The 24,494-nt window shown below is 40.8% G+C and overlaps 2 protein-coding genes and 1 long non-coding RNA gene across 4 annotated transcripts in view; 1 reads left to right on the top strand and 2 right to left on the bottom strand.

Annotated features, from left to right (window-relative positions):
- Positions 1 to 13,131, bottom strand: part of LOC148424943 (paired amphipathic helix protein Sin3a-like) — a 17,364-nt gene extending 4,233 nt beyond the window's left edge. The window contains exons 1-20 of the mRNA XM_088412248.1: positions 12,938 to 13,131; positions 10,845 to 11,055; positions 9,991 to 10,170; positions 9,787 to 9,893; positions 9,381 to 9,699; positions 9,022 to 9,273; positions 8,793 to 8,945; positions 8,408 to 8,560; positions 8,221 to 8,307; positions 8,004 to 8,122; positions 7,607 to 7,832; positions 7,397 to 7,513; positions 6,603 to 6,841; positions 6,325 to 6,508; positions 5,649 to 6,234; positions 5,385 to 5,554; positions 3,271 to 3,444; positions 3,113 to 3,199; positions 2,850 to 2,944; positions 617 to 824 (exon numbers count right to left, since the gene is read on the bottom strand). Of these exons, the coding sequence (XP_088268374.1) occupies positions 617 to 824; positions 2,850 to 2,944; positions 3,113 to 3,199; positions 3,271 to 3,444; positions 5,385 to 5,554; positions 5,649 to 6,234; positions 6,325 to 6,508; positions 6,603 to 6,841; positions 7,397 to 7,513; positions 7,607 to 7,832; positions 8,004 to 8,122; positions 8,221 to 8,307; positions 8,408 to 8,560; positions 8,793 to 8,945; positions 9,022 to 9,273; positions 9,381 to 9,699; positions 9,787 to 9,893; positions 9,991 to 10,170; positions 10,845 to 11,033 (3,645 nt within the window). The 5' untranslated portion in view covers positions 11,034 to 11,055; positions 12,938 to 13,131. The remainder of the gene's footprint in view (positions 1 to 616; positions 825 to 2,849; positions 2,945 to 3,112; positions 3,200 to 3,270; positions 3,445 to 5,384; positions 5,555 to 5,648; positions 6,235 to 6,324; positions 6,509 to 6,602; positions 6,842 to 7,396; positions 7,514 to 7,606; positions 7,833 to 8,003; positions 8,123 to 8,220; positions 8,308 to 8,407; positions 8,561 to 8,792; positions 8,946 to 9,021; positions 9,274 to 9,380; positions 9,700 to 9,786; positions 9,894 to 9,990; positions 10,171 to 10,844; positions 11,056 to 12,937) is intronic.
- Positions 11,981 to 15,887, top strand: LOC148424942 (uncharacterized). Of its 2 annotated transcripts, XR_015865279.1 has the most exons (4): positions 11,981 to 13,697; positions 13,794 to 14,044; positions 14,580 to 14,619; positions 15,030 to 15,887. It is a non-coding gene; the product is annotated as an uncharacterized LOC148424942 (long non-coding RNA). The 2 variants fall into 2 exon arrangements; XR_015865278.1 differs by having other exon boundaries at positions 11,981 to 14,044.
- Positions 14,653 to 24,494, bottom strand: LOC148424941 (uncharacterized). Its single transcript, XM_088412249.1, has 14 exons — positions 24,357 to 24,494; positions 23,970 to 24,160; positions 23,712 to 23,816; positions 23,251 to 23,389; positions 22,035 to 22,185; positions 21,806 to 21,938; positions 20,275 to 20,427; positions 19,123 to 19,160; positions 19,006 to 19,035; positions 18,731 to 18,897; positions 18,173 to 18,627; positions 17,954 to 18,050; positions 16,420 to 16,696; positions 14,653 to 14,903 (listed from the first exon to the last, which is right to left on the bottom strand). The coding sequence occupies exons 1-14, from the start codon at positions 24,486 to 24,488 to the stop codon at positions 14,821 to 14,823; spliced, it is 2,151 nt and encodes a 716-aa protein (XP_088268375.1). The 5' UTR covers positions 24,489 to 24,494; the 3' UTR covers positions 14,653 to 14,820.

Here is a 24,494-nt window from a genome sequence, read left to right as displayed (position 1 = left end):
CCTTGTCACCGTGTAATCTTATAAGCTGCCAGAAGAGGCGCCAAAAAATGAACAACAAAGATCAAGCCCAACGAAGCACAAATGAATGAAGTAAATTAAATCAGTTCCAAAACATTATTTCGGGTGCGGGCCGGATTGTGAGGAGGAGGATCTTACCCGATGGCATCTCCTGGCAGCACTGGATACTTACTTACTGCTTAATATATAGCACAATACTTCATGGGAGGCCCTTATGTATTTGTGATGTTAAAAAATTATTATTTACATTTTTGGCCCAAAATTGTCAGTGAAAACTCAGGGCATCGCTAATTCAATTATGAGGAAACATCTAATAACTTTAGATATCCTAAAAGGTTTAAAAACTATTATAGATTTTGTCCTACTTGATGTTGATTGGTGTCCCAAAATGTGAATGATCTTTGTTTGAAGCCTCAAATACGGTAAAAGATCCAAAAGTTCAAGTGATTTTAATAGCTTTGCAAGGTACTGTAATTGCCAAACAGTGCCGCGATCCAAATGCGGACAAGTGAGATAGAAAAGGGATGGGTGGATAAATTCGCATGGTGAAGTCTCTATTCTAACCGCAGCGCCACGGGTGTGTGTGTGTGAAAATTACCTGATGAGCGCGTTTAAGTGCCGTGTGCCTGTACATGAAGTCCTCCGACTTGCAGACATACACCATCTTGTAGGAGTTGAGCTTGAACATGCATTCCACCTTCAGTTTATTCTTGTCACCTTGCAGCTCGTCCGGCGGGGTCGTGCTCATCCTCTCCTGTTGAAGCTGTTCCCATCCTCTCTGGCACTTCCTAATTCTTCTCAGGTTCCTGAAAGTCAAAACGGCAGTTGTCAGGAAGGAGACTTGAAAGGCGTAACACACTAAAACACCATTTGACATTTCAACATACGAAAAAAAGTGCATCAAGTTTACAGGTTAGGTTCCAAAAGTAATTTTATTGAGTTCAGCATGTCACATGCTATTTCCACAGCCTTATACATATTGAATAGAGCCGTCTGGTCAAATTTGAGAAGACTGTCCCTTTCAAGAAGAATGTGTACACCCATGCATTGCAACTCACCGAGAAACAGAATTAGATAGGAGGTCAAATCATTCGGGATATGGGGGATCTATAAGAGCAGCAGAGGCAGCAGTCGTAATATTTCCGACACAGTGAAACTGACTGTAAGCACAGTCACAGTTAAAAAAAAAAAAAAAAAAATCATTTTAGTGTTCATTGAGCCCAATACTGTGCAGATAAGAAAATAATCACCCCACCGGAATGAAAGTTTGAAATGTGTACTTACCACAGAGGGTGTGGGTGAGCGAGGACTGAGTGCATGAGGCATATTTTTGCATTCGGGGCTCTACTTAAAAAAGACAAGACACACTTTTTCCAGGCCAATTTCAAGTAAAACTGTTAGATACAAACACTACAAAATTGCTGCCTTGTTGGATACCAATCCAAAGTATGGACGAAGAATACTTAAAATGTTCACATACTGTCACCAACAATGCAGTGTTATGATTATGAGATGAGAACCAACCCAAAAAAAAAAAAAAAAAAAAAAAAAATCAACTGGATAGGTGCTGCCGTTTTTTTTTGTGTGTGTGAAGACGGGCAGAGTTTTGAACTCCTGTCCTGCTGACCTCTCATAGATTTAGTGGGGAGGCGGGGATAAGATGTAGGTGAGCCCAATGATAAATCATAAGTCAGAGAGAAAAAAAAAAGTGCAATGGGTTGAAACAAGGAAAGGCAAAGCACACAAACTAATGTTTTTTTTTCAACGCCTTTTGAAATGTATATGGTTATGGACAGCCATCTCAAAAGACAAATTACAAGACAGGCGTCACATGTGCAACACAAAGACAAACCAGACACAGACACGCCCTCGTGCACAGCTCCCAAGTGTCAAGAAAGAAATAGACCAACATATGAGCATATACTTTACATTATCATTTTTATTGACAAAGCCTATTCCTCTTTACAAGTGAGGCAGAAAATGTGCTTGATCAGAGTTCTTAAGAGGAAAAAAAAAATCTAGAGCACATCTCTCAAATGGTGGCAAAACTTCACCCACAACAACAACGGGGAGTGCACGTTCCCAATCTTAACAAATGTAACACTGAATTGAAACAAAGGGACGTGTGACATTTACATTTGTAAACAGATATGAAGTCACGTACAAGACTCTTGCTTTGAATACAATTGCAAAGAGAGAATGATAATTCAAGATATTTTTCACAAAGTCCTGATACAAGAGCTTTCGTTGTTCATTAGGCAAACTGAGGCCAAATAAATTCTAGAAAAATGAAACATGACATTAAGTCTGACCCATTTTTTTTTTTTAACTTAGTTTGCCTCTTCACTACGTCGGGACGCCATACACTGAAAAGCATCATTTCAGTTCAACACAATGAAACTCATAATCGAACCCATAGTCCGCTAATGTCGGAACACCAAATCCGGACACTCAACCCCCCTTTTTTTTTTTTCTAAAAAATCTTTTTAACTTATAAATAAAACTCATTAAAAAGGAACTGAACGGTTGAATACATTAATTCCCTTTTGTTAAAAGAATAACATGTAAAGTGCAATCTTCCGTGTGGGGCAGAGGTTTGAAACTCAACAGCGTGATTACGGTCACAACAGCTCACACTTTGTCTGACCGATTGACTGTCTTGTCTGTCCATGACTGCACACTAAAACCGGAAGACAGACTTTTTTTTGGGGGGGTGGGGGGTGGGGGCTACCGCTCTTGTTTGTCAGGAGTTGTTTGGTACATCAACAGCAGAGGATCGGGACGGAACTTGAAAGAGAGCAGACAAGAGGGAGACATTGCTGGGGCCTCACCTGGGCAGGAACACCGGTTTCTGGGCCAAATGCTCACGCAGCTCAGCAGAAGTCGAATCTGAGTTCAGGTATCTGCCAACATAGTCCGACCACCTCTGTAAGTACATGGCAGAGGAATATAATTAGTCACAAGTTCAATTCGAAGGCCAACGGATTTTCAAAACTCGACTATGACGAACTATGTGTGGCCTTTGAGTTCCCGTATGCTGTACTAAAACTACAAGTCTGCATGAAGCCTTTGCTTTGATTATTTGACTACTTGCTTCGGCAGGCTCATCAGAGTTCTCCTCTTCTGTGTCCAGAAGCTCCATGGCCACGCAAACAGAGTCTTGGTTCTTCATGAACATCAACTGGACAAAATTGTCAAAGATGAGTGTTCTGTTTGCATCAAAGTGTATGGACTAACTTGGGTTTAGAGTACCTTGAAGCAATTCTCTTCAGACATGAGCTGCTCTGATTTGCGCTGGTAGGAGCCCTCCGCTGTGGAACGGGAAGCCTGAGTGAGCAGGGCACCGCCTGTGGCTTTATTGGCAACTTCGCTCAGGTACAAGTCCATCACACGTGCACATGCATCATCAGTGACGAGGTGTTGGAGCTGGAAAAGACATCAAGTAGTCAAGTAGCAGAGTCACGATAAATGGGGCACCTCACAAAACTGACTTGACGAATAAGCCGGTCACTCTCGAATACATTTATAATGAATTATTCTATCGATTGATCGGATACACATTTATTTTAAGTCAAAGTGTATTAAAAACGTTTTCCTCAACTACTGTTTATTTGCAAATTATTGTGTTTATTTGAGATTGGTTACTGATTTTAAAAAAATACAGCTGAACAACAATTAAATAAATACTGTCCAACCTTCTTGATTCGTTTACTGGTTTGGTAATTGTTTAAGGAAAAAGTCGATATTTGCAATTCATTTTAATTTTTTTAAACATAAAAGAGAATTGGTCTGTTTTCATGAAGGACAAAAAAAAAAAACAATCAATATTAGTTACTGATAAGAGGCTGAAACCAGAGGATTTGAACAAGTTAAAATTAAACAATGGCTCTAAAAATAGTTGTCAATTTTTTGATAATTGACTAGTTACTGATTAATCGATTAATTTTGACAACTCTATTCACGAATAAAAATCAACTGTGCGGCTGGAGAGAAGACCTTCATGGGTGTAGCTCAATTTAGTTGACCATGCTGTTCCTCAGACCCAAGACTAAATGAGACTGAATCAAGAACACCCGTCGGTTGCAAACCAATCCTGCCTTAAAGGCTTCTGTACCAGTTAATGAACAATCTATCGGTGCCATGGCAGGTGTCAACTCAGGCTCCGGACATTAAGCATTTTTGTGGTGGTTAAGTCAGTACCGGCTAAATATACTGGAGTCATAATGTAATACACAGGGATGCACTTAACTGGTGCACAGGTACGCATGTGAGACAAAAATCACTGATGCGAAACGTCGTGTGCTTTGCTTTGCGCAATTAAGCATCCATGACAACGGAGCCTGAGCTGAAGAAAAATTGTTTTTTTTTTTTTTCCTTCTGAAAAGTGTCTCCAAGATGTGCCGTGGCTTGACGGTGCGAGGTTTACTGCTCACGTCCTCAGCTAGCACAAAAAGCAGGTGCATTTGAGAAGGGGTTGAAAATTTTCAGTTATTGCTTTATTTGACAAGTATGAAAAGAGCACGTGAATGTAGCACAACTTAGACTGACAAACAACCTAGTTGAGAAACAATAGCTAATAGCCAATTACTCTCTTGTCTGTGACAAGAAAAACTGCAGGAAACAACACAGGCTCTGTGTTATCGTTTTCTCCTCACTGTTCATAAAGCAAAGCATGCGAGTCCCATGTCTTCCTATTCTGGAGATATTTATTTTTCCTTTACTGAAGCCGTTTGAACTGGCTATTGGGGCCACGCATCATTATTGTGAAGGTGTGAGGGAGATCGTTGACATCGCTGGTTGTTACGGGCTACGTATTATTATCGTGACGGTATGAAGGAGACCAGTTATGTTACCACTCTACAGTGATGTTGAATTACCTCTGACTTATTTGGACTAATTAAACTGGGTCCCGGGCAAACTGCTCAAACAATAACTGATGGACTTACGGAACTTTGTGAATGCAGGCTGTGCGCTTAATGTGGGAGGGACACTGAGAATGACATAGAAGACGACTTTTTAATGAAAGGAAGGGTGCGTACTGAACATTACGTACTGGTACTCGTAAGTAACCCTCCAAAAAAATTTATGTGCACTCCTAGTGCACGTACATCATATTCATGCTTAGCCTCTTTATATTGTGCAACTGCATTCATGGCTATGACTGTGTACTAACCTATACAACTTAAATGTTTTTGTATTTTCCCTCTGTGACAAAGGTTTTGCAGATCAAAGATGTTTGATGATTTACTGGTGCAGTTGGGCCACCGTTCCTATCATACCTCTAAAATTATCATTACTTTGAATTATTAACTAATTTACTAGTAATTCTTGAGCTAAATGGCAATTGGAAAAAAAAGTATGCTAACCTGCCGGACAATGCTCTGGATGAGCTTGTCCATGGTGAAGGCAATGTAGGCATGGATAGTAAACATTTCTCTCAAGGAATCCTCATACTGAGCCGGCTCCATGTTACCATCCAAAAGGTTCCGCACCATTTCCAGAAAGACGGAATAGTAATCTTCTACTTCGACATCCACTGGAGCAAGAAAGATAAGTAAGCGGTGGATATTTGCTTTTTCTTTGATAATTTTACTCTTAAAGGGAGAGCAATTCTAGTATAATACACTTACTTGGCTCCCTCATTTTAAGCTGGAAGGCTGTATTTTCATTCTTTTCTTTTTGGAGCCCAAACATTTCTTTTTCCCATTCTCTCTCGCGAGCATCCTCCTCAATCTGCTTCTCAGCCTGCCCATATATTCGCAGTAAGCGGGAGCAGAGGATGTGATGAAGGCGCAGGAATATGTACCAGTAGTTGTTCACAAAGAACAAGTTATACGCCTCATCTGCGGTGCGCAACTTCTGAGCTGCCGTGTTGCTAAAGAGGAGTTTGGACTTTGGCGGCATGCTGCCGCCTTGCAGGCCATTGTGTTTTTTGGCGGCGTCTGGATCCGCATCCATATCCTCCACTTCCTCCTCCTCTTCCTCCTCCACATCAGAGAGTTCACCTCGCCGGGCGAAAAGGAGATCGGGGATAAAGTGGTGTATGATCTGCTTGATCTTGTACTTGTCGTCCTTCTGGATGCCCACTTGTCTCTTGACGTGGTGAATAATGAGGGCCGCAGCATCTTCTAGGATCTGACTATCTTCATAGGCCAGGTTCATGTGTGGTCCGCTCGCAGGGGGGACGGCGGGGTCATCTGAGGCACGCTCCTGTCGCTACAGGACACAGCCACAAGTTGATTGTATTAGGAGTATGTAGCCATGATGTTAAGTATGAGAGTCATTTTGCATTAAAACCACTCTCACCTCATCATACAGCATTTCAATTTCAGTGAGCAGCGTCTTGGAGCGAAACACTTTGGTGTCATTTTGTTTGAAGTTGATGCCTTGGTGGTCAAGTGACTTCAAATAATACTTTTCGTTTTGCTCCCGCCAAATTTTGTTGAAACTTCTCTGAGCCTCTCGCCACTCTTCCTCTTTGATCTTTAACCTGCATCCATGAATGAAAATACAAGGTTTCATTTGCAATTCAAAACAAATGCATTACTTTGAAATAATACTTGAAAAGAATGCACATCATGAACCTTTTTAGCACGATGGGGACACACACAGTCGGGTTTTTCTTAAGACCGTCAATGATGTCGTTGGCTCGGTCCCCGTATATCCTCTGAATAGCTTTGCGGTGAATCACCTCTGAGGAACCCCCTAAAGTATTGTCCAACTTGAAGCGCAGCTGCTCCTCCGCAGACATTCGCGAAAGCCTCTGTTGAACCGACTCGAGAACTCGAATTGTGGCAAGATTGGTCTCCAACACAACATCAAGCTGAGGGGATGGAGTTACAAAAGTGAATAAAGACTGCGAATGGTGAGAAAAAGGGTGGATGTTAGAAAATGCATCAAAGCTGTTAATGTAGAGCTGGGATATCAGTTTCATGTGATGATGTGGCTGGGGTATAAATCGAATTCAATTAATTTGTGAATTAAAAAAATTACGACAAAAAAAGAAGCTAAACTGTGAAATTGATGTTTTGCACAAGTAACAGATTGCTGGATGGGTGGTTTCAATTCGTGTTTACAACAGTTAGTAACTACTTAATTGTAGCACAGACACACAGCATCCAGAGATCCTTGTTTGAGATGCACTGGTATAGCGCTCTGCTAATTAAAACAGAAAAAAATCCTTATTCCTGGCTGCAGTACATCAACTTGTACAATCTTCAGGAATCAAGAAATGTGTGACAGACAGGCAAAACTGTCTAGTTGAAGGAAAAAGCAAAACACATTAATGTGTATGATGGCTCGAAAGCTTCCAAAATAACAAATATTTGGAAATAGGTCCATCTTGCAGAGTTGAAAAAAAAAAAAATGGTCCTGTTACCTCAAAACGCTCATCCTCACATCTGTAAATGTGCTCTTCATACTGAGTCTTCTTGGAGCTAACAAATGTTGAATCCTCAGACCACGATGGAAAAGACACCCAAGTGTCATTCAAAACCTGAAACAAAACATTTATTGACTTTTTTTAAACTTTACGGAAAACCATCTAAACGCAGAAGGACCAGAAAGTCCGAAACAACTTGTGACTAACTTCTCTACATAGTGGCGTCCTTCCTGTGCATTTGGGCTGCTGGTAGCTCTTTGGAAGCGCTCGGTAGCTCGAGCCCAGCCTCTTGCAGGATGCATAGTCAATCTCCATGGCAATGCCCTCTGTTGCCCGCTCTTTGGGTAAACTCTCCGCATGGCTCGACTCGCCATGGCTGGACTCTCGGTAGCCCAGGAAGTTTTTAAACCATGTAAAGAGTTCTGGGAATTTTCTGTTAATTGTGGTAGAATTTATGTGGTATACGGTGTTAATAAAAATAATACAAACTTATGAGTTATTCACTATTTAAGTGTATGGCATAATTCAATCTAAACTGTGTTAAACAGGACAGACCATAACTTTTTTACGAAATTCAATCAGAAGGGTAATAACATGAACTCACCCAAGAAATGGGATGACTAACTGAACCAGTTCAGAACGTGAAATCACCTCCTGGTTAAAGATTTGCAAACAACGCAGAAAACTTTCATATGCTTCAGAGCTCCTTAGAGCCTTCTTTACCTGTTTTAGCAAAGACAATCAAAAATACTTTTTCACCTCATGCACACGTGAAAAGAATACTTAATGACGGTCACAATACTATTTTTGACAATGATCACCTTTTCAAAGAACATGGTTTCCGTGCTGTTGCTATGCTTTCCAACTTCACTTAAGCCATGGTCCTTCCCGACGAGCTTGGGTTTCTTCTGCAAATTATTAAAGCAAAATATTTCTATTTTGTTGACGGCACACAGAATAAAGCTAGGCCATCTTCCACAGGAGGAGCAACATGAAGACACTGTGTACCTTGAGAAGAGGTGAAACTCCCACGGCTCCGGGTCTTTTGACAGTCAGCCCATTGTGGCTTAATTTCTGTTTATTTGGCAAGGGTCTTTTTACGGTCCCACCATGATCATTACGCACAGACTCTGCCCTATCAGGTGCAGTTTTCCCAAGCAGCTGAAGGAACATGAATATTTCATTAAATAGACCTTTTTTTTTTTTTATAAACAGAGAACAAATCTTGCTTAGCGAACAAAGACAAAAATTTTATATCCATGGAGGAAAAATGTATAAGCATCTCTGATGTGTCTATGATGTTCCCAAAGTAGTACCCACACCCACCTCAAACACTAGCTAAAATGTTCTAAACAATCTGATTGCTGATATTAGGAGATGATAGAATACTCACCATTGAGCTGTTTGCGTCAGGCAGAAACTGTCCAAATTCTGATAGCAGGTCTTCTTGATTTTTAAATAGTCGTGCCACTTGAGTGTAGACTTCCTGCTCAGTCAGAGCTGGAGTGTAATTGCCTCCTGCCTCTTTGGCATTCCGCTGCTCTTTCTGCAGTGACATGACATTTATTAATTAAACATGACAACATATAAAAGATAATGAATAAAAATGATTGTTTCCTGACCTGGTATGTATGGAGGATTTCCAAGAAGGCTTTGTAGATGTCTGGTTGACCCTGGAAGCGATTCTTGATCTTATTCACATAGTTTATCGCGTGGTTGAATTCCACAGGCTGATTGTTCTGTGGAGGCGGCCCCCCAGACGGTGTGCCGCTCACTGGCGTGTGGGACTGAACTGAAGGTGAGCGCGGTGAGGCGTAAGATGGGATGGATGGGTTTGTCTGGCTGGTAGGCGTGTGGGCTGGAGACTGCATGGCCTTTTGGAACAAACACACATGTTGAAGAGACATTTGCCATTTGATAAATTAAAAAGCACTCTTGTCTAAAATATCAACATAATAGGAAACAAACTGAACCAGCGTACCTTGTTAACTTTATTTGCTGCAGGCTGAGTGGGGACAGGTGGAGTGGCAGTAGCTGTGTGCGGGCTGGCCTGTGGCACTGTCTGGTGCTGATGCACGTTTGCAGCCTGGCTGGGTGTTCCACTTACAGGGATGTTTTGAACAGATATACCATGAGGCGTGATGTAGTGAATCTGGCCTGGAGTAGTGACGTTAACCAGATCATTTGTTTGAACCTCGATTTTATATCCGGGTGGCAAGAAAGTATTGAAGCCCATAATGAGGTCTGGGTGGCCCTTGAAGAGTTGGGACACACGACTGATAACACCAGGAGTGTCTATGCTGCAATGGGGGAATAATGGGGTATCTTCCTTTAATAGAAATACATTTACGCAGTTTTTAAACACTTTGTGTCGTACTAGCCCTTACCTCTGTGACTTGAACTCTTTCATAATATCCAAGAAATCATTATACACTTGAGGCTGATTTCCAAACTGAAGCTTTACTTGATCAAGATATGACAAGGCATCTTCAACCTAAAACGCACGTTATTGACAAATCAGTGTTACCATATCTTAGGTACATATTTGCTGTTTTAGGATTCAGTCCTTTTCCAGTTTGATCTTTTCTTACCTTCAGGCGCTGAAACTGCTGTTGTCCTTGTGCTGAAGTCATGGGTGCAGTTGGATGCACGTGACCTTGGACCACTGTAGGAGTTTGGGATTGGACTGCTATGCTGTGTGCATGCGCTCCAACATGTTGTGCAGAACTGTTTAGTCCATGTCCACTTGTGCTCTGAGGCATTGTCTGCACCTTTTGAGAAAGACAGTTAAGTGCTTGTTTGTCTGAGCTCTGTCATCAAAAAGTTCAGTTGAAATACGTCATTGACCCAGAGGCAATGGGGCTGATGGGTGACACTGCAAGAAGGTGCCTGGTTTGAATATGTTGTCTTAAGTTTTTCTTTCTTTATGGTTTTTGCAAGCTCTCCCTGGGCTTGCATAAGTACTAGCTTTGTCATATAGAATAGTCCAATATTGTGCGGGAATTGCTAGTTTGCCTGAGATGAAGAGTTTGTCTTTAAATCCAACCAGCAAGAATGATTATGGTTTCAAGTCAAGCTAGTATAATTGAAAGTTCCCTTGACACAGAATTGTCTCCAACGAACAAAGATTAGAAGAAAAGATTGCTACTTATCTCCACTGGTGGTACTGTTCCAGTATGTGAATGAGTGACAATAAAAAGATTCGTCAATATGGCAAACCCCTTCCATAACAATGCTCATTAGAATGAAGGTGACAGTGGTACAAAAAGTTTATACGATAATTTGACATGGATTGGATTGCTTCACGGGATTCTAAAGCAACAAAGAATAACTTTTAATAATGTGGACAGTGGTCCTGTTGTCCATCAGTTCAAAAGAAGAGACTTATGCCAACATGCACAGATTGTGGAAAATGCCCCAAATGAAGCCTGATGTTGCAACATACCTGGTAACCCTGGGGAAGAGAATACTGGATTCCAGATGATGGTTGCATATTTTCTGTGGGTGTCTCTATCACAGTAGTAGTTGGGGCTATAGCCCTGTGCTGGAAGCTTTCTGCAATGCCCTGGCCTGGGGTGCGAAGTGGTTGCTGTTGCGCCAATATTGGTCCCTGATCCTCCACATGCCTCTTCATTCTTCACACATAATCAACGGGGCTAGAGGAAAAGAAAACAGATGAGGTGCTTTACTTGCTTTTTGGGAATGAGCAACAACTGCACGGTGGCTTCTGATTTGCACTTTACGGTATTAAATCAATCTGTTAGCAACCATCATTGGTTCGAGTGGTGTAGAAATACAGAGCATCACACTGACAGGCATTTTTAATATTTTACACTTGCTGTACAACCAAACGCGTGCAATTTTTTCAACACCGATTTGTAGAATTTAATCTAGCGCAGTGTTTCCAAAATGTTAAGCCAAGGCAGACCACCGCGAAACAATTTATGATTGCCTAGCTTTATTGTTTAAAAAGATCAGAAATTAGGATCCATGTCATTTCAAACTCATTGTACATTAGACTTAAAAAAATACAAAAACAAAAATTAAGCAAATTTTCCATGGATTAAAGACTAAAAATTCCCCCTCCAAAAAAGAAAAGAGTAGTTGAACATGTGAGTAACTGAGAAAACTGTGGTTCCGATTATCAATAGCTCTGGGCAAAAGGCTGTCTCTTACAGTACCATACATTTTATACAATCCTTTGAATTTGATCATCATAGGCATTTTACATTAACAGGAAAGCATTGAAAAAAAATACTGGGGAGTTGAATTTTCACCCAGACGGTGACTAAATGTCAAAGTTTTTTCACTACCAGGAGTGTGCCATCCCTTGGCTAAAACATTGCGAAAATGATGTGCAAGAAAACGACCCAAAAATGGTCAAAATGCTGCATGCAATATGCAGACGCCAAGTTTCTTGTCGCTCACATTTCAGACTGTGCCTCGATAGAACCTCAAAAGTGGCATTTGTTGACGCTCCCTGGGCAAAAAACGTGACGTCACAAACTTGGGCAGGGAGGGGGAAAGAGGGCGAGTGGCAAGCACACTAGTGCCGCCTGCCTCCAGCGCCTCGCAGTTTATTCGCCGCCCTACACCAAATTGGGACAAGACGCTAGCGGAGCGCGCGGCGTTAAGGAGGAGGGATCGTGTCAGATTCGTGTTTAGTGGCTCGTATCGTCGCCGAAAGGCTGAACGAATTCTCCGGAGGGTTAAATCCGACGAAGGTGGCCGTCTGACAACACAAAACGCTCCGATATGCTGCGGTGTCTCGCAGTTGCTGCGTCTGAGGCCGTTCGTCTTCCCCTCCCCCTCCCAGCTAAACGCCGACTTTAACTCATCCGTTGTCGTCGAGCTGGCCGCTTTCGCGAGTGCGATGGCTGACGTTGGCATTCGCCGATATGAAGTTATGTGGCGACCAAACGAGGCTCGGCTACTCTTAAGCGCTGACAGTTTAGGCGAAACACTCGACGGGAAGGGCAGATGTCGGTGTGTCTTATGGCAAGTTCTCGCCTCCGTAAATGGGAAAGTAAAACGGACGAGGCAAATGTGTTGGCTAACCAACGTTACCCCTTGCGCTAGCATCCACGTTACGACGAGTACAACGTTTTAACTTTGCTCAGGAATTCACAGTTCAACGGGGTTGTCAAGTAAAATGCTTCACGCTAATACAGTCGCTTGTCTCAGAAAACTGCAGGACACGCTATGAACTAGACTGAAAGCAAAAGGAGCAGCGTCTTACCATGTCCACCTCTCGGTGTTAGCCTGACAGCTAAATCATGCTCAGAAGAGCAGTCCTGCCTATTAGCCTTGCTCAAAGTAACTTACTGTCGCTTAAAAGCCGATGCCGCCTTAACACAAAGTCCACATTTCAAACAACCGGAAGACACCGATACGTGAAAACACTGCCCTCAAAAAATCACCGAGTACCCAAACTCTGCCTGTTTGACAAGGTTATGTAGCCGCTAATGTGCTACGTTAGCACAACAACCACCCCCACCAGTGCAAGCTACGGTCAGCTAACAAGCTACTTTAGCTTACCTCGTTGGGCTGCCTCCAGCAACAACGTTGCCACACCACGGAGAAAGATTCCCTCCGACAAACCTTACGGGCGCATTCGGGCGGCCGTGAACCGACGTGCGCTTGTGACAGCTTTGACCACGACAGTAGCCAAAAATGTATTTGTCCGCGCCGCTAACAACAGGGTATGTATGGAGCGGCGTTCGTTGAACATAAGGGGCGTGTCTGTCATGGAGGAAGTGCCCTCCTTGTCTTTACTGTGATTGGTTACTTGAAAAGATGAAAACAAATACACTCGAGCATCAGCCAGTCTGGTCAACCGAATAGGGCGGCGATACAAATCCTTACATCTGTAATATAGCGTGGAATTAATACATTCATTTGAAGATTATGATTATTTTTGTTATTGAGCCCCTTCGTTTCGACCGCTCACAGTATGATCCAGAGCAAGCTCTGCTTCACGACAAACAACTTTTAAACATTGACTAAACTGTGACAGAATTGTTCATCGCCGTTTTTTTTACACAACCTTTAGAACATACTCTGCGGATGAATTCGGGATATTTCCTCCTGTGAACCATCAGGCTCATTTCTGTAGCCCGTGAAATCTGGATAGCAGCATTTGGAATGCTCGCAAGAAGGTGTGACCGTATTCGGGATCCAGGCAGTCATAGTGCAAACTTACTGTTTATGAACGAAAGTCGGGGAATGAGTGGGGAATCCAGTGATCCCGGAGTATACAGTGAAGGCAAGCCGTCTCCGACTGGTGATTGGAATCATGGTACCAGGAGAATATCAAGCTCAAAATTGCATGCTCAATAAAGTGAAAAAAAAATCCGCTTATCTTGTTGCTAACAAAAGTGTTTGGCTTCCTCAGTCGGTACGGCCTCTGGTGGTACTATGCCGAAGAGGAGACCTCAGGTGAAGGCATCCTCATTAGGGCACACCCTTATTCTCTCTGCCAGTAAATCACAGACCAAATACACTGTAGCAAACAAACATCCCGGCTCATTATGTACTTATTAAAATAATGATATTCCTGTCTCCCATAGTTTTGCTACAAGAGATATTTTCCAGTTTCAACCGCATGGATGGAAAGCAAGTCTTTACGTTTCTTATTCTTAAAAGGTAATACAATAATGCTTCAAATAGTGAGATGTCAAAAAGGTCAACTTTTGTAGTCAAAAGCCTGTTTATTTCTTTCAAAATACTAATTTAACTAATTGTATTAACTGCTGTGGATATCACTTAAAATTACTGTATGTAAAGTCAATTTCAGTGAAGGATGTGAAACATGGCCCTCCATGCTTCTTGCATCATTTTTTATATTACTTGTATTATTAGTAATGTGTAATTGTAGAGATATATTTTTCTATTAAATGTTAATAAAATGGCTACAGTAGTTCATCAGTTTTGCTTTAATTGAATTTGGCTCTTCTCTAAAAACTGCTTTAGCCAATCCCCCAATAAGATGCAATAACACAACACCATAAAGGTCTGTCATTCTGGACAGTGACTTTAACTTCAGACTCAAAGATGAATATTTTATGAACTTTTAATTATTTTTTTGAAACTATTGCCACTTAAAAGTTCTTTCTTTAACAATTTTAAAGTCTGCAGTGAAGAGTTCAGGTACTAAAATTTAATGTTTTTTATCCGACAGGTCCACGATACAGTTTTGGTGTCTTGCTGGAAAAAGCTAGGTAATACAGATAACAGATTAATAGTCATGGAAATAGATTTCAAATTTGAATCTATTGTCAATGTTTGATTCTGTGATTACATCCTGTTAAGGTCACATCTTGAGTGTAAGGGTAAAACACTGAAAAACAATCTTTTGGAACAAAAGGTCAGAAGGCAAGCACTAGAACATTAATTTTTCAGCAAAATGTTAAAAAAAACCTTTACTGAATAAAGACATGATGAAGATATACGCAGATAATGTTCATGATGAATCCCACTGCCATGAACGAAACCTGTTCTGGAGCTGCAAGATAAGAGAGGAAAGCTTGGTGTCAGACACTGGGCAGGGGCAAACACCTTGAAGGTCATATTTCAAGAACATTTTCATCCATCCATTTCCTAAAGCACTTTGTTCTTATCATGATCTTAGGTGAGCTGGTGCCTGTGGGAGCTGACTAGAGACAGGAGGCAGTCAGTGTACATATACCTCATATTGCTCAACCAGTTGTATTGTATTGTACATGTAGAACTTTGAGTCATTCACACAAATGAACAATTTAGAATTCAATGGCCCTAACATGTATGTTTTTGAAAACTTAACACCTTAACATGAGGAAAACATGCTCTCTCCAGCTTCAAACTATAGACCAGGGGTGTCATACTTATTTTAGCTCAGGCACCCCATGAAGAAAAATCAATTTTCATGGGGGCCAGACAGGTAAAATCATACTATACAGTATATCTTAAATATCATGTCGATATGTAGATTTTTGCCATGTTGCCTGTTCCCAATTTCTTTCGAATAGTGGGGGTCAACTATAAATATATTGGTGAGAAGACAATAAAAAAACAAAACAAAAAAACATTTTCGAGCCCCCTATGTATCACAATATGGCATTTTTTTCTGAAATGAATGGAAATGTTATACTGTTTTTTTTTTTTAATGAAATACATATTTTGTGTATATAACACATAATCAGATGAACTATATATAAAAAAATAATAATGCAATGACACATATTAACCCGGGGTAAGGAAAACACCCTAATTAAAATCTGTTGCTATTTGGCACAAGTGTGGCAGCTTGTACTTTGCAATGCTCCTCTGGGCATTACTTGTAAGAGTATTTGTCTATTGTAAGGTGTCAGGTATGAGGAAGACTGCGTAAAAGGACTGAGAAAGTCAGATGTTACTGTTTCGAGCATGAGTGTGAATTGCAGCTGACAGCAGCTCGGGATGACACCTTTGTTAGTTTTTTTTTTTAATTTCCTTTCTTTAAATAAAATATGTGATCAGACAGAACCATGACTAAGTGAATCCTTTAACACCATTACATTATTATGGACAGCAGACTAATAGATTCTGTCATATGATTTTATTTTATTTTTTATGCTTCACTGAATCATCTTGTGGGCTAGATTTAACCACCTTCTTTGATACATCTGCTCTAGACCTTTTGACTTTGAGGCAGATTGTTAAATGCTATTTCACTGTGCTGCTTAGCTTGTCATTTTTCTTTCTACAAAATAAAAATCTAAAGTTGTTTTTCCTCAAAAAACATCATATACTGTACATCCTTTTGTATCATAAGACCGACCATCCATCCATCCATCCATCCATCCATCCATCCATCCATCCATCCATCCATCCATCCATCCATCCATCCATCCATCCATCCATCCATCCATCCATCCATCCATCCATCCATCCATCCATCCTCTACAGTTACTTATCCTCACTAGGGTCACTGTCATAAGGTTCCAAATGTCCTGTCATTCTGAAAATATGGAAATTAGGTGCATCCTCTAGGCGCATTTTACCACTTGAGATGCAGGTGAGTTCTTCAACAGCAGTTGTCAGGACTTCAGTCTGTTCAGTCTGCTCAGTCTGTTGAGTCTGTCCAGCTTCATCAGTGACAACACTTGTAGATGGACCCGGTGTAGTTACCACAAGGCTCACAGGTCCTGACCTGACGGTGATGGGCTTGCTCAGCATATTGGCAGCAACTCTATCGATAGGAACCTGGTTGCACTGTCTCATACATGTCTGAGAGGGAAGGAGGCTGATGCACAAATCCAAATCACACCTGACATATATCTGTGTGACACAACAGAGAAGTATATGGGTCAGCGGGAGGGAAGAACTCATGACTTTTTTTGTTGTTGTTGTTCCAAACAAAATAAAAAGAACCAGTTATCCTGTTTTAGAAGACATTTATAAAAGATGTGGATCAAAATATTTAGTGGTGTATTGAGGGGAAAAAAAACTATCCATTAAACCTGGTTTTACGTGCGTAACCCATAACTGATCTTACCAACAGAAATTCATCTAAACCACATTAATCCATTCTAACCTCACAAGTTGTTTTTTAACAGGAAAGATAACTATAACAATTTACTTAAAGGTTTCCTAAATTTATTTTGCTATTATCAGCAGTCAAAATTTAAGATTTTGTCCATGATTAATTTGATAACTAAATTATTTTCATGTTTTATTAATACTTTTAAAACCACATTTTCCCTCTTGCTGAACAGAAAAATTACATTGCACATGCTCAAGGGCTCTGGAGACAGCTTCTAAATGTCACATGATCAAATCCCAAAGGTGGGAGGGAAAATGGCAGATCTTAAAAACTTGTAAATCTTGATTCTAGCAGCACAATTTTCAGATTTTTGGTAGACTTCCAAACTTTTAGACCTTGCACATGACAAGAAAACATCGTGGGTGTACCAGTTTTGAATGCATTGTACAGTGTGTGGTGTGTAGCCAAATTGCAAAATCCACACATCACATATGAGCGGATTTCCTCCATGAATATTCCCATCAAATGAGAAATCTCGCAAAACCTCTTGAGATTAAACGTGACTTCATGGTAAACAAATATGGCCAATGAAGAGGCGACGGTGACAATACTTTTGTGGTTTGTTTCAAGCAGAACACCTGTGATAAAAAGAAACGGCGTTGGTCAAAGAAGTGGAGACAGCACGAGAACGCGATGGGCTATCATGGTTAGGATTTTTGATTCCTCGTCGTGTTTCCTCGTCGTCTAGTCATGTGGTATTCCGGTTGACTGTACGACAATGTCAACCAGATGCATGTTCGCTTCTCCTCGGGGCACATCGGACATGGTCAGGCCAACGCAATCCAACTTGTTGACTATCTTCTATTTATAGTCAGCGCGGCATAAACATCCTTCCAAGCGGCAAAGAGACATGACACTAGGCAGGAATATCTGTTCAAATGATCTATGAAGCCATTGCGAGAATCGGAGCATTTGTAATGGACTGTACATGTACTGTGCAATGGACTGTTTGTGTAAACAGGAAAGTGCAATTGAAAAACAAAGGTACAGACCGTATTTTCTACTGTAAACAGGTCAGACACATCAAGACGAAAGATCCTTGCATTGTTTGTTGCTCTAATCTCTTTTGTTGTGTTGTAAGATTTGCATCTGGAAAGAGAATTTGTGACAGTTGAGAGGAAATGCTTTAGATTTGAAGCCTACATAAATCACAGACGTACCATATGTGATTCAGGATTTATACTATAGTTCACTTAAGTCATGTTACTGACCCATTCTCTAAAATGGTGTAGCTTTCAGCAAAGTCGTCTGTCATAGACCGCACACATCGTTTGACACTGATCTCAGCTCGCTCCAGAGACGTGTTGGAAAGCAAATGGAGGTCCAGCACTTTGATCCTGGACCCCAGCTCACCCGGGAAAGCACGCATATGACTCACTGGTGCTGAATTTCTCCCCACTCCTCCAGGCAAAAGTAAAAGCGATTTGAATTGAGGATGGGATGTGTATATTGCCAATGGTCCCTCTCCTGGCAAGTGAAATTCTAGCCTGACAACAGCACTATCAAAAACTGTTGTGGGCACGGTAATGTTGAAATTTGGGCCTGTGGCTTGGAGTGCTGGGATGCGGCAGGCCAGTGGGAAGATGAGTGAGGGCTGACGCCTGATCATGGAGGAAGGACGTATGCTTTTCAAGGTGTTGGTGTAGACCAGCTCTGTGCCAGCATGCTGGAATATGAGAAAATAAAGATATTTCTGGCTTGGAATTCCACAAAATATAGAGTGAGGGCTAGAATATAAAGTAAAAAAAAACAAAACAAAAGCCTTTTACCACAGTTTTGGTCCCACAGCCATCTAATGCAATGTGTGCCGTAAGATGAGTGTCGTTGAAGATGATGGGGCAAGAGGGGCTGTTGAGCTGCAGCTCAGCCAGGTTGATGTTGTTCAGTGATCCAACAGGAAGGACCAGCGTCATCTCTGTCTGTCTACAAATCAGCTCTGGAGACAGAACACACCACATTCTCAAAATCTCAGGCTCATCAACAACAACAAAATAGTGTTGGAACAATTCAACCAGAAAAAAAGGAGGACAAAAATTCTCATAACCTGTTCCATTAGGAAGGCTCTTCATTTCTCCTGAAATGAGAAAGTAAAGGAGCTTTAAATATACGGTACATTTAATCTTCTTTTTTTTTTAATCTAAAAAAATGATATCAGGCTTACTTTGGTTGAGCCACACACATTGAGGATCTGACTGCAAACTGGAAAGACAAGAAAGTGCAGATGAGACCTTTTAACATGTGGAATTGACTGGCTGGCTGTTGAACATTTCATTTGTTGTGTTTTCACTCATGTTTGTGTGCATATTACAATACTTTTTTAAACTTCTGCGAAGGTTTATGTAAAACAGGGGTCACCAGCGTGGTGCCCACGGGGACTGGGTTGCCCCCGAGGATCACTTGAGTAGCCCGCAGACCTCTTCTGCAAATAGTATAAAAGTGCTAGAACTTTGTGATTTTCTCGGAAATTTACTCACGAATATGCGTATATGATATGTACATTAGATATTACACATAATTTACATATTTACTACAGCTGTTTCTTAAGTATTGTGAGAAAACAATAACATGATCAGGGTCTTCACATATACCGGTAGCCCTTTGTATTATTCGGTACCAAAGAAGTAGCTCTCTGTTTCAAAAAGGTTGGTGACCCCTGATCTAAAATATCTGAGTGACAAAAGTTAATTGCGCAAATTCCACTGTTTTCCAGACTTAGTTTTTGAAATTAAGAAGACCTCCACGAACTCGCAATTTGGACTAGTGGATTCACCTATACCAGATCCCCCAGATCCCCCAAATAATTAATTAACAAATAAATAAATAAATACATTAATTTATTTATATATTGATTGGCTTGGGAGCCAATCCTGTTTTGCTAGTAAATTTCTTGTGGGTGGTACTGTATACCTCTGGTTATTCAAGAATTTGGGGGGTAAAAACAAATAACGAGAAAACAAAATCCATGCAATTAAATGTTTGTCAATTAATTGCAAATTATAGTATTGCCATTTGGAGGCCATTCTAGTCTCTGTCTCACCTAAATGGCAGGGTAACTCTATGCTTTGTAAGTTGTCTTGCATTATTGTCTGAGAAACCTTAAAACGGTATAGTACATACATTATATTGTACTGTATATCGTGATAAATGATTTTAGATCCAGACTTTAAACATAAGCCGCAACGTGCATACATTATCTAGTATGGGACACAATCAGAGTAGAGGGTTAAGGAATGAAGCATTGTCTTCTCTTTTTTTCCTGGTGAATTTTCACTCATACACATGTGGCATCAGTGCATCAGTTCAGTTTACATACCTCACAGAATTTGCAACAAAGCAAATGGGAAGAACAGGAGAGAGAGTGTTTTCCCCACGGACCCAGGACATGGAAAGCTGTGACATAGTGCCAATGGAAGTGAAACCATACACGATGAGCCCAGGTTGGCCGACAACTGCTATTTCGGAAACACTGCAAATACAGTGAGGACCTTTGTAATTGCATTACCGCTCACAGGTGTCATCAATGACACAAAACAGATAAGTGCATTGCTAACATACCATTGTTATTACTTTTTCACATTCCACAGTTGTTTTGTGCAGACCTTAGCTGAAACCATTGATATTTAAGAACAGTGTCACATTTAGGTACTTCTTTTGACTGAGGAATTCTGACAATGTCTGTTGAAGAGCTGGCATGCTAAAAACTGAATGCACCTTAATTTGGAGTCACTGTCCCTGTTTGCCGGCGGAGTGCTAAACGCCTTTCGGCCCTTGTTGCTTCTCCTATGGGCACCAGCAGTGGGCCTTGAAGATGGAGGCGGAGGTTGTTCTTTTACGTTCTCAATTGGATGGGATGCCTGCACTGTTACTGGAGCAGCTCATGACGGATGGCTTGGTGTCTTCTGGTGAGCCGTCTCCTTTTGTACCGGATGTGTATTAGGATGTTGAAGCTTTTTCTATGACTGCCTCCTCAACATGCTTCCGTGATTCCGGATTGGACTCTCCTTCCAGGGATTCATTTAACTCCTTCCGAAAGGGACTTGTCAGAGGATGCCACTGACACGGTGATGGCAATTTTAAGGATTGCATTGGAAGAGCTTTCGGTGGACATCACTTGACCTCAGTCCCCTCCAGGGACTGTCTTTTTAAATCACATGTGTCCTTCTGCTGCCTTCACTGTTCCACAATCTTGGCATTATGTGGTCATTCTGCCAGTCCTGTTGAGGCAATACTCCTGCTTTTTACCGTCTCATGTCAGAGGGTCGGACGGTTGAGGTATTGCCGGATGCTGCCACAGTCGAGTTGGATCGAATGCCTGTAGTGGAGGAGGATGTGGCCCCCTTGCTTTTGTCTCCAGACAAGCTTGCTGGGCAGAATGCATTGTCCTAATGCCCAATGTCGAATGCCGGATGACCTCCTTAATAGGGCATAACGCTTGTGCACGGTCAGCTTGTATTGGAAAATCCATGTCTCACCTTTTGTTTGCTGTCAGGGCTTTGGTCGTTAAAGGCAATATGGAGTCTATCGTTTTTTTTTTTTTTTTTTTTGCTAATGCATGCCTGCAAGCATTTGCCCTTATGGCTAGGGACCATGGGTGCACGATGTGCGGTCACACATACAGTACATGGTGCGGTCACACCTACTGCTTTGGTTGTTTCAGTCCTCGTTGACTGAGTCCTCTAAGCATGTTCTTTGTGACTTCCCGGTGGTTCCTGGAATGTTGTTTTTTTTTTTTTTTTTTTTCAGGAGGATTAATGCGTGTTGCACCGCTGCGGCCCACTGATACAACAATAGAATGCACAAATACAGTACAGTTAATAAAAAAAAAAATGGATAGCTAGACGCACCTCTCTTTTTGGGACATGAAGTCAACCACAAATTTCACTTCCTCGAATGGCAGGACATTAATTGTCGCATGCTTTCTTGGGGTCTTTCCTGTTGCCACAGGCTCATCTGTACAGCTGGTGGATGACTGCTCCACTGCAGATGAATAGAACCACCACCAATTAAGTACATGATATGAACAAGTTGAGACGTTGTGTGAAATTGAAATCAAAACGGAGTACAATGACACACCAGTGATGGACAGGTGCACCGGAATAGAACTGAGGGGCTGGCTCTCCCTATCTTGGCTCACTTTTGGGGTCGGAATGAAGTCCTCTGCCATCATGTAGATGGAATATCGACCAACTGGTGCATTTCCAGTAAACGTCAAAAAACATGCATCCTTGCAAAGTGGAGATATAAAGAGTGAAAAAGACCAAGGAGGAAATGTAATTTCACATTACCTTTTAAATGTGCATTCCAAAATGCCATGCTTAACCATTTTACTGAATATAATAAGTGAGTCCCACTATGCACAAGCCTATCTTATACAACACACGAAATGTTGTTTATACTCTTTTTAACAGGGTAATGTTTAATATTTAATCATTATCACTCCATGAGAATGACTTTACATAAGGGTACAAAATAAGTGGAATTTTCCAATCACATTAATTAATCAGATGTAGCATTACAAAATTGGAACCTTATCTTAATTTCAAGACTGCTTCCTAACTGTCACACCAATAATGCAAGTAATTAGCTACTGCAACATATAATTATATTCACCAACCATAGTAATTTACTGCACGCGTCATTCCATAAAATTTCAAAGTAAATACAACAGACTTTTTTGCAGTTTATTATCATTTGTCGTAAAAGTTTTGGCCATTTAAAAAAAATGTTATCTATGTTGACTGCTCTAAGTTCAGGGTGCATTTTCAAGTTATTATAAATATGCCACAGCTTTTGCACTTGAAAGGGATTTATTCCTCCATATAAGGTTTTATCAGGATTTTATTCAGTGATTAAGCAACATTATTTCTTTGTCTTTTTAATTTCACTACTCAGAAGTTTGAAAGTGCATTGCATTTGTATTTGAAGTAGGACTTTGAGACAAATCTTCAAAAATAAAACAAGCGTTACTTTAAAAATGTATACGTATAAAAAGAAGTATTAAAAAATAGATAGATAGATAGATAGATAGATAGATAGATAGATAGATAGATAGATAGATAGATAGATAGATAGAGATAGATACATACTGTATAAAAATATGTAAGCCCTTAGATTAGATCATGCTTCATTTTTCTCCACGAAAAACAAGACTGCCGTTAATGTTTAATCCTTTACTTTGATGTCCAACAGTTAATGTATTTACACATTCTTACTGCCCTTTAATATGCTCCTGAGACCCAGCCTAATTGTTTTTCTCACCCAGGAAAACATACACTGAGTTTTAACTGACCTTGTCCAGCTCAATAAAAGGGTGTGGAGTACAATTGAGACACTCCCGTTGTTCTTCTCTTGCATAACGGCATCGCACCTTGTCACCGTCCAGATCTTTCACTGACAGTTGGATGCGTTGAGGGCAGTTCTCACGGGCCCTGGTCCCACAAGTCAAAAACTCAATCTAATCTCAAATATAGCAAGTAAATTCAGAATGACTCAATAGTGACAGCTATTACTCTGAATAACACAGAATACACTATTATTATTATTATTATTATTATTATTATTATACACTATTATTATTCTATTAATTGTTCATATTTAATATGCACCAATCAGAGCAGCGCTCCCAATATTATTATATGTCAAGTATAGAATGACAAAAAAAGCATTCTATCCTATTCTATTAAGATGACCATATGAAATCAGTAATTTTAATCTGTGCGTGTCTGTGTGATTGTGTTAGGTTTAAATTACCTTATTGGAGGAAGGAGTGCAACATAAGCAGGATGATTGAGTTTTCCAGAGTTTGCACGTACATGTGGCTTTGCCTTCATTGATACATAAAAGGTGGTTCTGGAGCTAGAAAGAAGAAAGCAGACTCAGAGCTAAAAATGTAAATGTTAAAAGATAGGTAAAATACAAGCTGAAAGTCTTATTCAGTCTATTATTTTTATATTACAAATAAAAAGGCAGGGATATCCCAATTCATTCAAAAAATAAAAACTCTCATACTTCAATCTGATTGTGCGATTGTAGTTACTGGGGACCACTTGCTCCCACTGGCGAACACACCAGCCTGAACCGGGTTTTGTGCCACCAAAAGGTGAGTAGGCTTTGTGAAGGGTGCAGTTGACCCCTTCACTACACAGTTCGGTTAATGGGGGGCATGGATTGGCCGCAATTGCCGTGAAATGAGCTCTCACCTGCAAAAATTGAAGCGGAGAAATAACGTAAACTCTCACAACCGTTTCATGTCAATGCAGCTTGAAATGGTAAATGGAGAGCGCTTATAAAACACACAAATATGCATAAATGATTCCCTAAAAAAATACCATACATTTTCATGTGGATCCAGATAGGAGAGGGGTGTGGTGCAAGAGTAGAACAATAGTTACCCACCGATTGCCCTCCACTACTTTGCATGGGCACAACATGAAGTGTGAGTCCCAGAGACGAGGCCTCACAGGCTGGCCCTATCCACAGAAAAGCCAGCCTCTGTACCACCATTAGCAATGTCAGTTTGTCAGTCATCTCAGC

This window comes from Hippichthys cyanospilos, chromosome 4 (assembly GCF_059441005.1).
Source record: "Hippichthys cyanospilos isolate Australia breed blue-spotted pipefish chromosome 4, RoL_Hcya_1.0, whole genome shotgun sequence".
Lineage (NCBI taxonomy): Eukaryota > Metazoa > Chordata > Actinopteri > Syngnathiformes > Syngnathidae > Hippichthys > Hippichthys cyanospilos.
Note: the sequence above shows the minus strand (reverse complement) of the source record. Positions and strands in the feature narration are given on the sequence as shown.

Bases quoted from the DNA above. Each gene is read 5' to 3' on its own strand.
- LOC148424941 (XM_088412249.1), bottom strand. From the start codon at position 24,488: ATGACTGACAAACTGACATTGCTAATGGTGGTACAGAGGCTGGCTTTT. The intron at 22,186-23,250 runs GTCAGTTAAAAC...CCACTTTGCAAG, and splicing joins CTTTTATTGAGCTGGACAAG to GATGCATGTTTTTTGACGTT. The intron at 18,051-18,172 runs GTCAGTAACATG...TTCTCTTTCCAG, and splicing joins TACACCATTTTAGAGAATGG to ATGCAAATCTTACAACACAA.